Source organism: Terrapene carolina, unplaced genomic scaffold (genome assembly GCF_002925995.2).
Source record: "Terrapene carolina triunguis isolate 2854851 unplaced genomic scaffold, T_m_triunguis-2.0 Scaffold85, whole genome shotgun sequence".
NCBI classification, from domain to species: Eukaryota; Metazoa; Chordata; order Testudines; family Emydidae; genus Terrapene; species Terrapene triunguis.
Genome location: NW_020664436.1, coordinates 25,215,200 through 25,229,471, shown reverse-complemented (window position 1 = coordinate 25,229,471; position 14,272 = coordinate 25,215,200). Strand labels below are relative to the sequence as shown.

The following is a 14,272-nucleotide window of genomic DNA, read 5'->3' as shown; positions in this document are numbered from 1 at the left end:
GACACTCTGCTGTAAACAAAATTATTGCAATCTTAAATGCTTTTCTGAAAAGACTGAAACTGGAGAGTGAGCTCCCAAGTGGGTAAACGTTTACAACTAATGACTTTTTTTTTACATTGCACTAGCTTTCACAGTACTACTCAAACACTCTGTATTTATTAAATGTTATAGTTAGTCTGAGGAATCAAGCCTGGCACCTCACTCATTTAACCCAGTAAGTTTCCACAAGGTGGAACTCAATTTATATGTTCAAACTTATTGAAAACAAGAACAGTGACCAGGACCACCACTGACTCCTGCATACTGGAATATTGATGAGTTTATCTAGTGCAGTGGTTCTCAACCTTTCCAGACTACTGTACCCCTTTTTAGGAGTCTGATTTGTCTTGCATACCCCAAGTTTCAACTCACTTAAAAACTACTTGATTACAAAATCGGACATAAAAATACAAAGGTGGCACAGCACACTAGAACTGAAAAACTGCTTACTTTCTCATTCTGTCTGTATGAAATTTTAGTTTATGCTGACTTTACTAGTGCTTTTTATGTAGCCTGTTATAAAACTAGGCAAATATCTAGATGAGTTGATGTACCCACCTGGAAGACCTCTGTGTACCCCCAGGGGTATGCATTCCCCTTGTTGAGAATCGCTGGTCTAGTGAAGCCACTTCATTGGAAAGACTAATGCTGATCAAGCCTATATCTCACTTGTGTATTCTTTGAAAATACATTTGGAAACCAAAGTTGCAGGTAAAACTTTTTTTAATTATAGCATGCAGTAATTGCAATATTTATTATGGACCCAGACCAACATCCATAGAAGCCAACTGACAAATTCTTATTAACTAAAATTAGCTTTGCATTGGGTTGGGTTATCATAGGTGAGTTTGGAAATGAATTATTTTAAACATGGATCAACATCCATATAACTATAAAATGTTACTAACCCTAACAAGTGAGAAGGTAATTGTTATATTTATGTTTTCTAGTTGATAAAGATATAGAAATATTCTAAATTATACCGATCACTTATTAAATTAACAGAATTTACCTTAAAGCACTACTAAAATATCTGATTTTGTGACTAAGGAAAGCCAAATCTTGAAAAATCCACTCACTCCTGATTCTTTTCCAGGCTAGTGCCATCAACATCTTTAGAAGCTAGTTTTTGTTTAAAATGTCCAGGCCCTACCAGCTGTGAAGAGAACCTTCCAAATTCTGCACACAGTTATAATAATAATATATGGAGATACACCTATCTCATAGAAGTGGAAGGGACCCTGAAAGGTCATCAAGTTCAGCCCCCTGCCTTCACTAGCAGGACCAAGTACTGATTTTGCCTCAGATCCCCAAGTAGCCCCCTCAAGGATTGAACTCACAACCCTGGGCTTAGCAAGCCAATGCTCAAACCACTGAGCTATCCCTCCCCTCAGTTGAAGTGCCTCTGCTGATGCTCAGAGCTTCCCAAGCTGCTGCAGAGTGAGAACAGTAAACAGTCTTATCAGCTCCACTGATGCTATTCAGCAGCTAAGTCAGTTGCTCCTTGGGAAAGCTCTGAGCAGCAACAGGTGGCAAATGGAGCTACTTATGAGATGGGAGAATCCAAAAGTGAAGAGTTTAGGACATGTGTGTGGTTGTGGAGACATTCCCAACACAGCAGTCACAAGATATTGTGGAAGTGATTGGTGGGCTTCAGACTTTGAATACTAATTAGTCGGAGGCAGATATGAAAGATGAGCCCCTGAGCAGGGTCCAAGGAAAACACTTATGAATCCCTGCACCTTTCTCTCTTTCCAAGCAGTAGGGAAAACTGGCTTCTGGCTAACAGGTTTACTTCTCTAGCTATCAGGTAAGATTTCCAAGCCCTGTATGGATGAGGATGGGCAGGAGAGATAAATGGCATAAATTAGAAGAGTAGCACAGATTTTGGAGAAAGAGCAAGTTATATGGGCTACAGAGAGAAGGGGGAACACTGAAACCAATCCAACAAAGAATGTCATGATAGAACAGAGGAGGAAGAAAGTGGATTGATTTTTTTTTTCATCCTGAGTAGTAGGCTTACTACTCTTACTAACAACTGCAAAGTTAGCTCACAAAGAGTAAAACTGGCAGCTGTAAACTGAAGGGTAATTCAATCTATCACGTGCTGTCAGTCAAACATTTGATCTACTGTGCAGCATTCTTTCTGGTTTTTCCATTTATCAAACCAAACCCATATCCCAACCAGTGAATGCATGGGTTGCCCCAATTTCATCAGGAAACATGATCACTTTTCAAATCCCAGCAGTACTATCTGAAGACAGCAAACATTCAACATTTTGATAATTAACTTTTGTTAAATTCTTTTAATAAGACAAATGTCCCCACAATACAAGTAAATCAGACTGGTTACAACTTAGATTACATAATGCAGATTTAATTGACAAGTATTCTGAATTAGTCTTTCCGTAATTGAAGTGTCTCCTCCTTAATACCATCTTTTGTGACAATGGAGATCTTAAGTGCATCTCCAGTGTATACATCTCTCTCAGCTGCAGAAATAAAGACATCTTTAACTAGTTGCATAGCCTTTTCCAGGGACAAAGGTACATGCTCCACATTTTGCATATTCTTGAAGCCAACCTAGGAAAGAAAGTGACATTGGATTACTTTTTGTTTCACAGGTTTTTAAAAATTCAAGTAAAGAGAAATTGTAAAATTAGTTTAGTCAGACATCAAAATTGCCAGGCTTAAGTGTGAACAGAAATTCTAAAACATAGATCAATCTCTTCTGAACACCCAAACACTTGCAAAGGGATTCGGTTCAACAATTTAAACTTTGATGTAAGGCTGCTCAAAAGCTGGTGCATAAAGGGGTGTGTGTGCGTGCGCTAGTAATTCTATTATACCTACTGAGTAGAGAGCAGGAAATTGAGCTCAGGATAAGGCAAGCATATTTTTTCTCCTCTCCAACTAATATAGAGTAGTTTTATAAAAACCACAATGAACATTCAAACCAAACCAGTTCGTACAGAAGTTCATAAGAGAACTACCACACTCACAGCATTATATGCTGGATCATCCAATAGGACACAATCTGTTTACACATTGCTTTGCAGTACTCTAAGAACATTAAGAATTTGCACAAGTGTGAACATTCAAGTTTCTAAAGGTTGTCCAAGACTTTCACGTTGTTACATTTACCCTTAACAGAACAGTGCATGGAAAGAACCACCATTCCACAGCCTAACTATGTTACAGCCCTATTACATAGGAGCCATGGTAAAATTGTTCGGAAGGAATGACACACACAGGTTACCGAGATGCAAAATAAATATTTTTTTGACAAAAAAAATCAAGATTACTTTACCTGGTTGTCAAGTAGGGGCTGTAGCATGGCACTTGCTGAACCACCAGCTTTGAAGGCATCTCTCTGGTATGAACCTACTGGGTCAAAGCTATACACAGCTCCCTTCCCTTGAAAAGAAAAAAGTTTATATTAAATCTACATGCCAGAAAGTTATTTTCTTAATGATATACAAGATCTACTGCAAAAACACTACATATACTAGTTTCCAAGCCATCCTGAGACAAGATTAATAACTTGACCTCTGAAGAAAAGGTTATTAGATGTTTGAGGATAAAGTCCAGCTCTAATTCTTGGTCAAAGCCATAGAATAGAGGATCCTAATGGTATTGTGGCTGGAGCTCAATTAAATAATTGGAAAAGCTTAAAAGCCAGAGAAAAGAGCAAGCTTCTGAGGTGCTAAAAGTGTCAGTTACCTTCCAAGTTTTATTAAACTGCTACTTTTATATAATCCATATCTCCAAAGGTTTTAATTTGAAACAGTATTTGTTAATTTCACAGGCCAGTCAGAAAAGGAATATGCTGCTGGAACAGCCCTGCCTACCAATAATGATAAAGGATCTGAAGGTAAAGTTAGCATTAAGATGTGAGTTGGTAAAACATTTCATCACTAAAAATATTTCATCTTTAAACTAGATGTATATGCTTGGCCCCCAATACAGGCAAAGTCCTGTGAACAATGGCAATCCATGCCATTGGCATTCCAGTGTTCTGCACTGTTGCTTTTCCAAACAGCCTGAAATACAAGCAGTGTATTCCAATCCACCTTAAAATATTAAACATGAAAAGACAGAAAGGTAGAAGTGTTTTTAGCAAAGATGTTATTTCAGCTGTTTATAAGTCATTTGAAAAAGTAGGATTTAGCCATCTTTAGATTTTGGAGTTCATACACACTCAGACTCTTCAGAGACTGACAGCAGTTATATATCAAGATGTTGGTGAAAACTATAAGATTGGTCATATAAACTATGCATTAGTTTACCTACTAAAAGGGATTATAATACTTACCAAAACTAATTTTATAAAGTGCTTTGAGATCCTCAAAAAAAAAATTGTAAGTGAAGAGCAACATTATTTCACGTAAGAGAAGCAAGCATACAAGCTTCTTCAAACTGCACTACCAGTCTGCTTCAGCTGAAATGATTGCCCTTCACCTGCAGAAATCAGCCGCCTCTCCCTTTGCTCTCCACAAGAAAGTCTAAGTCTTTACCTTCTTCATCGAGCCCACCAATGATGTTGTAAACGTAGTAAGGAAAGAAGCGTCGAGAATACAGGATTGTAGACAGCATCGCTGCAATGGCCCCAGTAGTCATGGTCTTGTTATTGGAATGCTTGTACATCTGCAATCACCAAGTGGTGCAGCACACAAAAAGGTGGGTTAAACAGTAATATTAGAATAATAAGTGGACATAACCACTATTTTTATAACAAGTAAATTTCAAACTAGAGGAAAAGAGAGCATAGCAGGAATATAATTCAAATACATTTAATGATTATGAAAATTCAATTAGTAATCTAAAAACAAACTATCGTGATTAAATGTTTGTGTACACATTGGGTTTCTTAAAGTAGTTTAGGCACAAAATGTAGGTTTCATACAGAAGTTTTTATAAAACAGATGTCATCTGGTCACCAACAACACTAAGATATTAAAATTAGGTTTTTTTAAAATATGCCTTTACTCTTCACAATTTGTGTGTTCTAACTGTCTCTGCATTTTACTCAGTTTAGACAGTAAATACATACAAGTATTTCTAGTTCTTTCACTAGCAGTGCTACAATGTTTGGGGTATAAACACTTTAGGGGAATGGTTGAAACAAAACAGCTACCTGTACTTTGTTACATTTTTATTTCAGTTTCTTCACCTGGTCTAATTATTGCTCTCTTCTCTAATATTTTAATAAGGGTTTATTACTTTCGTTTATACATAAAAATATCAAATTTAGCTACCTTTAGTCTTGCTTCGATAATTTTAGTCAGTGTAAGGCAGTCTCCATGAAAACCAGTGCATCCAACGACTGTTTGATCTGTTCTGTAAAATGCAAAATTTGATAATATTTCAGTGCTATCAACTACACCAGTTTCTTACATTGACAAACACTAGGAAAGTACTGAATGTATTCTTAGCATTTTTTTAATGCAATGCATCAGTGGGTAACAATGATCAGCTAACTCTCTATAGACTATTAGCAAGTGATTTGCAAATCAATGTGGCTCTATATTCCAGTTTGGGAATCACTTATCTAGCAGTTAAGTGCAAGACTGTGAGAAAGGAGAAACAGATTCTATTCCCAGTCCTGTCCGCTAATTTTGTAATACCATGGGTATGTGATTTAACCTCTATGCCTCAAATTGCCAATATAAGATTGGAACAACAGGATTTACACACCTTACAGGGCTATTGAGAGGTTTAATTAACATTTTTATAAAGTGCGTTGAGATCACTGATTGAAGGAGCTATAGAAATGCAAATCAACATATTGAACTTTTATATAAAAGAGGGTCAATAGTCATTTCAAGCCTAACTATTTACAAACTATACCATCTAAAAATTGACAATATATTTTATTCAAAGCTGTTAAGTGTTGTTAACTTTAACAACCTAAAGTGAAAGCTTTTTCTCTTACTACAAGACTATATTAATGATCAGCAGCCACCATATTTCAGCAGACCGAGATGGTACCAAGGTAACTCACCTCTGGACACTACCAAGAAGTTACTGATATGCTAAGGGGTTAGCCAGGAGAAACTTGAACTCATGTGAACTGTCAAAGAAGACAGAGGATTTGCATCTGTAGCTGGTGGCAGTTTGGAGTGTAAGTGAGGCATTTGCCACATTTAAAAGCATATAATGATAAACTTTTTAAAGGGGACACTATCCAGATGCACTGAAGGAAATATAGGAGGAATGTGAAAGAAGATTGATAAAGGAATTGCTGACAGATTAACTGCTGATTTCTGCTAGGGAGCTCTTTGAAGTGCCACATGGTCTACTGAAATAATAATGGACTATTGACATTCCTGATATACAGCCACCAAAGGAAACACTTTGGCACCCCAACTACTGGGTGTCAGGAACAGGCAAAGCTATTCACAACAGCAACCCTAAATGCTGCTACAATTAGCTACGCACTCTTAGGGGTGCCCATCAAAAAAAGCAGATCTACTTACCTTGTGTTTAGGAAAACAAAAACATCAGGTGTCAGTGAAATTCAAGCAGCAAAACACAAACTAAGAAACTTGATCTCATTTACAGCATCACAACAGAGCCCAAATTAAACCCTTACAAACTTGCTTCCTGTCTTACTGGAATTTTTTCTGGGACAGCAAATGAAAATTCTGGTCATTCAATCTCCCCAAGATGCCATACTACAAGATTAAAACTTACAGTTTATAGCATTTTGGACTGTCCCGGCTGTGAATTGCATAACCTTCACTCAGCCGCGTGTCTGAGGCAACAATAGAAAAGTCTTCTCCAGCAATTGCCAACACCGTCCTTAAAGAAAACAAAGACTAATGTATAATCATGATTTCTAACAAATACTCATTGAGGTGATAGGGAAATGTAACTAGTGCGTGGTTCTCAAACTGATTTGAGAAGCTTTGTCATAACAATGGAGCTTCTTTCAGTCTTTAAGCAATTATGCTTCCTACTAGATGTCATACTGTCCAGGACTCAAGATTTCCAGAAGGGTTTTTTAAAAAAGGCATTAATTCACCGTAAGTGGCTGCTTCATGTCTATATACTTTGGGTGGCGGTGGGGGTTATCTGTGTAAATTCAGTCACAATCAAATTTATAGACAACACGGAGAAGGGCAGCACACAAGTAGGATGGCAAAAAGTTTATAGTGACCTGTGCAAAGAGGCTGAGGATGAGTGCAGAATCGATCCTAAAAACCTGATGAGGTTCAACAAGGACAAGTGCAGAGTCCTGCACTTAGGACGGAAGAATCCCATTCACTGTTACAGACTAGAGACTGAATGGGTAGGAAGCAGTTCTCCAGAAAAGGACCTAGGGGTTACAGTGGACGAGAAGCTGGATATGAGTCAACAGTGTGCCCTTGTTGCCAAGAAGGCTAACGGCATTTTGGACTGTATAAGTAGGGGCATTGCCAACAGATTGAGGGATATGATCATTCCCCTCTATTCGACATTGGTGAGGCCTCATCTGGAGTACTGTGTCCAGTTTTGGGCCCCACACTACAAGGAGGATGTGGAAAAATTGGAAAGAGTCCAGCGGATGGCAACAAAAATGATTAGGGGGCTGGAGCACATGAGTTATGAGGCGAGGTTGAGGGAACTGGGATTGTTTAGTCTGCAGAAGAGAAGAATGAGAGGGGATTTGATAGCTGCTTTCAACTACCTGAAAGGGGGTTCCAAAGAGGATGGATCTAGAGAGACTGTTCTCAGTGGTACCAGATGACAGAACAAGGAGTAATGGTCTCAAGTTGCAGTGGGGGAAGTTTAGGTTGGATATTAGGAACAACTTTTTCACTAGGAGGGTGGTGAAGCCAGGGCCGGCTCTAACTTTTTTGCTGCCCCAAGCAGCAAAAAAAAAGCACCGCCCCCCGAGCACCCCCCGCCGACCGCCGGAAGCCCCCCCCCCACCCCCCCGCCCCGCCCCGCCCCCCCACCGAGCGCCGCGCCGCCGGAACCTGCCCCCCCCCCCGCGGAATGCCGCGCCGTGCCGTGCTGCCCCCCGCCACCCCAAGATTGGCCACCCCTTACCAGGTGCCGCCCCAAGCATGTGCTTGGTTGCCTGGTGCCTGGAGCCGGCCCTGGGTGAAGCACTGGAATGGGTTACCTAGGGAGGTGGTGGAATCTCCTTCCTTAGAGGTTTTTAAGGTCAGGCTTGACAAAGCCCTGGCTGGGATGATTTAGTTGGGAATTGGTCCTGCTTTGAGCAGGGGGTTGGACTAGATGACCTCCTGAGATCCCTCCCAACCCTGATATTCTATGATTCTAAAAGGTAAAGTCTTACACAAAGGAAGTGAAAACAGCTCAGACACATACGATGGGAAGATACAACTAAGCACCAATACCTTCACATTTGAGAGTTTCATTTTCATCTTGTCTTAATACTATCCTAGTTTTTTCAAATAACCAACTGCAGTAGTTGCCACAAGTAAGTTACAGAATCAGAAGACTGGAATAGGTGGTGGGAAACCTAAGGATTTGTTTTTAGAAGTGGTCCAACATTATGAAAAATTCTGTGAACCAACGAACTAGTGTACCTGTGTGACCAGATCCCACAGTCACCTAAGAAAAGTGTATTGATAAAATGTCTAATCCATTGGTAACAGTTATCCCCAGGTAGGTTTCAACACAGTGGTTACAACTTTTATAGGATGATGTTACCATTGTGCTTTCTGAACAATGAAAGGTGGTTTACCTTAAGACTATTGAGGATAACAGAGTCTAAAATGCACATGTTCTAGAAAGAAAGTGATAAGAATCTGGCAAGATAATTTGCCATTACAATTTCAGAGAAGGGGGATGAGATTACAAATGCAAGCCAGGAGATCACTACACCTTGTTTTAGATTTAAATTAGAGCCTTTTGTTGGATAATCCCTTCTAAGTGTAATGGTGCTTCTAAAAAGCTGGACACAACACAGGTATTTTTCATCAGACTAAATCCTGCCTTTCAACGTCCCTTTGCCATGAAAGTCGCTGCACTGCCCAGCTCCAATATAGAAAAGCAGTTTCCAAACCTCCTTTCCTCAACATCAGCCTTTCAAACAACATTCAACTGCACGGACGGCATTCGTACGCCCTAGCATTGTGTGCGGCACCCAGAGACGGGGGCAGGTGCTCAACTATTCGTGAAAACAATAAGCTACACGCTGCCACTGAGACATTACAGCCACGGGTCCTCTTTACATGAGGGTCTTTTCATCACGTTGTTCGCCTCCCTTCTCTGCAGGCAAAGGGGGTCCCTGCAGTGTAAAGGAGCAAGAGATGAGGCAAAACCCCACACTGAGCAGCTCAGCGCGGGGAAGCTGCTGCGGGGCTCCGAAGGCACCAGGGTTTCTGTGAATTCCCCCGCGGGATGGTTCGCGGTCTGGCTGCGGGAAGCAGCAGCGGGAGGAAGCTCGGGTCTAACGTGCGGGGAGCTGAAGCGGGGGCTGTGACCCGGACGTGGCCCCCGCGCCTTGGTCCCCGATCCCGGCGCCGCGCTCGCAGGCCGGGGCTGGGACAGAGCGAGGGGCGCCCGCCGGGCTCGGGGATCTACCGGGAACAGAAAGTGAAAGCGACGGGTCCAGAAGCGCCCGGAGGGGCAGAGGCGGGATCGCGGGGCTGAGGATCCCGGGGACGGGGGCCCGGCTCTTTACCCTCCGTTGAAGGTGTAGGGGGAGAACCGGTGCTGCACAGGGGCGCCGAGCTGGTGCCCCATCCCGGGCCTGGGCTCCGCGTAGCCGGCTGTGGACAACATCTTGGCGCGGGTTGGGAGCCGGTTCGCTGCTGCTGTCTCACGGCAAAATGGCGGCGCCGGAAGCGGAACTGCTCCCGTTACTAACGGCGTCCGCTCTAGGCTCACGCTGGCCTGGTCTCCACTGCTCCGTGCTCTGCGTTCTCCCGGCGCCGGCAGCGCCGCCTGCAGGCGGGAGGAGTGAACGCCGCGCGCCCGGCCTGCAAGGTTCGGCCTCTGCAATGAATGCTCCCCAGTAGGGGCGGGCGGGGGAGGCGTCCACAGGGGGCGCGTTGCCTGCACCGAGCCAGGGGTCTCCTCACATGACGCACCAGAGTCTCAGCATGACACAGGCTGAGGCCGGAAGAAAATGAACTGGCACAACTTGAAGAGCAGCTGGCCAGACATTCAGCCAGCCCCAGCGCTGCCCGCTAAGGCCCTCGTCCTTTCACTGAGCTGATTTGGTTGGGGGAGAGTTTGTTTGGGCAACAGCCCCTCAGTCAGGTGGCATGCTGGAGTTAAAGGGCCCATGGCTGCTGAGAGGGAATGTTGGTCAGATATGGGACAGCTGAGGAGAACCCCTGCTCCCTCCTCCCAAAAACAAAAAACCACCCCTGTGTTCAAGAAAGTAAAAGCTTTCAGGGTTAAATCCTAGAAAGAACAGGAGTGTCATGATGTGGTTTCACACTGCTCATCCCATGCTTTTAAGTAGGACAACTGCACCTAGGTGATATTGCTGCCTGCCTATATATTTGATATAATCTCTTCTCAAAACCCAATCGCACCCCAATTAAGTAAACAAGCATCTCATCAGTCACTCTCTCCCCCTGCACAGAACACACAGCCACCGAAGTCACTAGCATCAAATTATCCTTTTCCTATTGGGTGCTATGATAGTGTTTGCCACTCATTTAAAGGATTCAGCAACAGCAGACAAGTTTATTTTACCTATATTTCTAATTTGCCAACTGCCACCATGTCTGGATGCATTCTCTAAGGTCCCAGTCTTGCAAAAATTTACACATGTGCTTAACTGTAGGCTGTATGTAGTCTCATTGACTTCAATGGAAGTACTCACCAGGCATAAAGTTATTAAGTTAAGCATGTGCATAAGTCTTTGCAGGGTCGTAGCTTTATGTGTCTGATCTGATTTTCTCTCTCTATGGTATTGCCAGAACACTCTGCAATAGGTTACAGTGCTCTTAGTGATATGGAATAAATAAAAAAAAAAAATTATAGCAGCCTTGCTTTGATTTGGGCTGCCCCAGGATGATTAACAAAAGGTAATCTCTAACAGTTGTTTTCTGCATCAGGGCGGTGAGTTGTATGGGCCTGTGGTGCCTGGGCTCCAGCAAATTCAGGGCCCCGCCTCCATTAATGTTTGGGGTTCAGTCTCTCCCACCTGCCGCCCTCGTACGCCTCCGCCCCGCCTGCCACCCCCGCCCCGCACTTCCCCTGAGTATCCCTGCCTGCCCTGGGCAGCAGGCAGCTGCCCCCTGCAGCTCCACGCTGCGCTCCCTCGCCGGCCACTGCCGGCTCTGGGGGCAGGCTGAGGCAGCTGCTGTACCTGTGGAGGGAGGAGGCGCGTGGCAGCCCTTGCCCCCCACCCCCGGGCAGGCGACTCCGAGTCAACACGTGAGGGGCTTATCCTGGCTGGACCTCCTGAGCAGCAGCCTGGGATGGCTTGGGTGAGTGTTGGGCTGGGGGGGAGGGCACCCCCGGAGCTTGCTGTTGACGGCGGGGAGAAGGCTGGGGGGAGTCCTCCTCTCTGACCCCCCAGGGCAGCCTGCCTGCTGCACCCCAAACTCCTCATCCCTGGCCCAGTACCACGCCCCCTCCCTGGCCCAGCCCAGAGCCCGCACCCAGCACTCCAAACCACATCCCGTACTCCCTCCCAGAGCCTTAGGCAGGTGTGGGGAGGGGGGCGGGACTTGGACCCCTTCTGGGCACCACCAAAAATTATACATACCTGCCCCCCCTGTTCTTCATTACTGTGGCAACAAAACCTAACTGCACTGACTGTTGGCTCACACCTCAATTAGAAAAGACAACATTATTACTTGTGTAGCTAGGTAAAACAACTTCAACATTTTTTGTAAGGAAGTATAGTTGACTATAAGGCCTTGCTGGATAAATTTGGCATGGTTACCAGTGTGGTGCACCCCAGCAAAATGGCAATATAACACATTTCAAGACCAAATTGCTCCCCGCAGTGCACAGACTATCACAAGTCTATTTTGAGTAGACCTGTTCCAAAAAAGCCATCTCCTGTAGGGACACCATGAGGCATAAAATATGGACAAAACTAATGTTGTTAAAAATAAATTTAATCTAATCTTGGACCACAAACACCAGAACACCCTAATTATAGTTGTACAGCTATTGTATGACATAAGAGTTGAGGACTACGTGCCCTAACTCTGCATTCCACTACCATAATAGATATAGATTTCTTTTAAGTTTAAACTGAACTCTGAATTTCCTGGGTTTGTAGTGCTTGCTCTTTGGATAATTACAACATCCTGGTAATGTTTTTTACTCTTAATTTTTACTTAATTTATGTACTTTCAACCTTAATTTTATATTTACTTAGCTTTTGTCTGGAGATTTATGAATTAGCATGTGTGAATAAGACTACTGAACATTAGTTTCTAGCTTTAATAACATAAAAATTACTCTATAGACCCATCATTATTTTCTGAAATTTGTATTTGCTTGAAAAAAGACTAGGGAGTGTGTGGTGGGGAGGCAGAAAGTTAATGCAGCTAAAGGGGGATAAACATGGGATTATATATCTATTTCAGAGGGGAAAAGTCTGTCTAGGTGGGGAGGAAAGGCCAACTGGATAAAAGCCATCAGGAAGCAAGGCGTTAGCTAGGTGCTGTAAGGGATATCCAACCAAGGTTTTTAAGACAGTGACAATGAATCATGACCAGTCTGTGGATTAGAGGAAAAGCAACCACCCAAAACAGCATCAGTTGGATCAGTTTACACTCAGGATGAAACCTGTATTTACATGATTCTTAAATTGAAAACAAAAATAATCTCAAGTGTTGAGTTTCCACAGTAAGGCACTGCTCCTGAAAATTGCTCAGCACATGCAGTAACTGGAGGCAGCCTGGAGTGCAGATAATTTTGAAAAGGAGCATAAAAGTGAAATCTTTGGTGAGTTTAAACACAAAAAGGAAGCTTACAAGAAGTGGAAACTTGGACAGATGACTAGGGAGGAGTATAAAAATATTGCTCGAGCATGCAGGGGTGTAATCAGGAAGGCCAAAACACAACTGGAGTTGCAGCTAGCAAGGGATGTGAAGGGTAACAAGAAGGATTTCTACAGGTATGTTAGTAACAAGAAAAAGGTCAGGGAAAGTGTGAGACCCTTACTGAATGGGGGAGGCAACCTAGTGACAGATGATGTGGAAAAAGATGAAGTACTCAATGCTTTTTTTGCCTTGGTCTTCACAGACAAGGTCAGCTCCCACACTGCTGTCCTGGGCAACACAGTATGGGGAGGAGGTGAGCAGCCCTCAGTGGTGAAAGAACAAGTTAAGGACTATTTAGAAAAGCTGGATATGCACAAGTCCATGGGTCCAGATCTAATGCATCGGAGGGTGCTGAGGGAATTGGCTGATGTGATTGTAGAGCCATTGGCCACTATCTGAAAACTTGTGGCAATCGGGGGAAGTCCCGGACGATTGGAAAAAGGCAAATATAGTGCTCATCTTTTACAAAGGAAGAAGGAGAATCCGGGGAACTACAGACTGGTCAGCCTCACCTCAGTCCCTGGAATAAGCATGGAGCAGGTCCTCAAGGAAACCATTTTGAAGCACTTGGAGGAGAGGAAGGTGATCAGAAACAGTCAACATGGATTTACCAAGGGCAAGTAATACCTGAACAACCTGACTGCCTTTTATGATGGAAAAAATGGTTCTATGGATATGGGAAAAGCAGTGGACGTGATATAACTTGACTTTAGCAACGCTTTTGATACGGTCTCCCACAGTATTCTTGCCAGGAAGTTAAAAAAGTATGGATTGTATGAATGGACTATAAGGTGGATAGAAAGCTGGCTAGATTGTTGGGCTCAATGGATAGTGATGAACAGCTCGACGTCTAGTTGGCAGCCGGTATCAAGCAGAGTACCCCAGGGGTCGGTCGTGGGGCTGGTTTTGTTCAACATCGTTATTAATGATCTGTATGATGGGATGGATTGCACTCTCAGCAAGTTCGCAGATGACACTAAGGTGCGGGGAGAGGTAGATATGCTGGAGGGTAGGGATAGAGTCCAGAGTGACCTAGACAAATTGGAGGATTGGGCCAAAAGAAATCTGATGAGGTTCAACAAGGACAAGTGCAGAGTCCTGCACTTAGGACGGAAGAATCCCATGCACCGCTACAGGCTGGGGACCGACTGGCTAAGCAGCAGTTCTGCAGAAAAGGACCTGGGGATGAGAAGCTGGATATGAGTCAGCAGTGTGCCCTTGTTGCCAAGAAGGCTAATGGCATATTGGGC

At 43.5% G+C, this 14,272-nt stretch overlaps 1 protein-coding gene across 1 annotated transcript; it reads right to left on the bottom strand.

Annotated features, from left to right (window-relative positions):
- Window positions 1–2,325: 2,325 nt before the first annotated feature.
- PSMB1 (proteasome subunit beta 1) lies at window positions 2,326–9,857 on the bottom strand. Its single transcript, XM_024203864.2, has 6 exons — window positions 9,683–9,857; window positions 6,736–6,843; window positions 5,298–5,379; window positions 4,557–4,686; window positions 3,350–3,456; window positions 2,326–2,622 (listed from the first exon to the last, which is right to left on the bottom strand). Exons 1-6 carry the CDS (start codon window positions 9,781–9,783, stop codon window positions 2,437–2,439), a joined length of 714 nt encoding a protein of 237 aa, XP_024059632.1. The 5' UTR covers window positions 9,784–9,857; the 3' UTR covers window positions 2,326–2,436.
- Window positions 9,858–14,272: the final 4,415 nt, after the last annotated feature.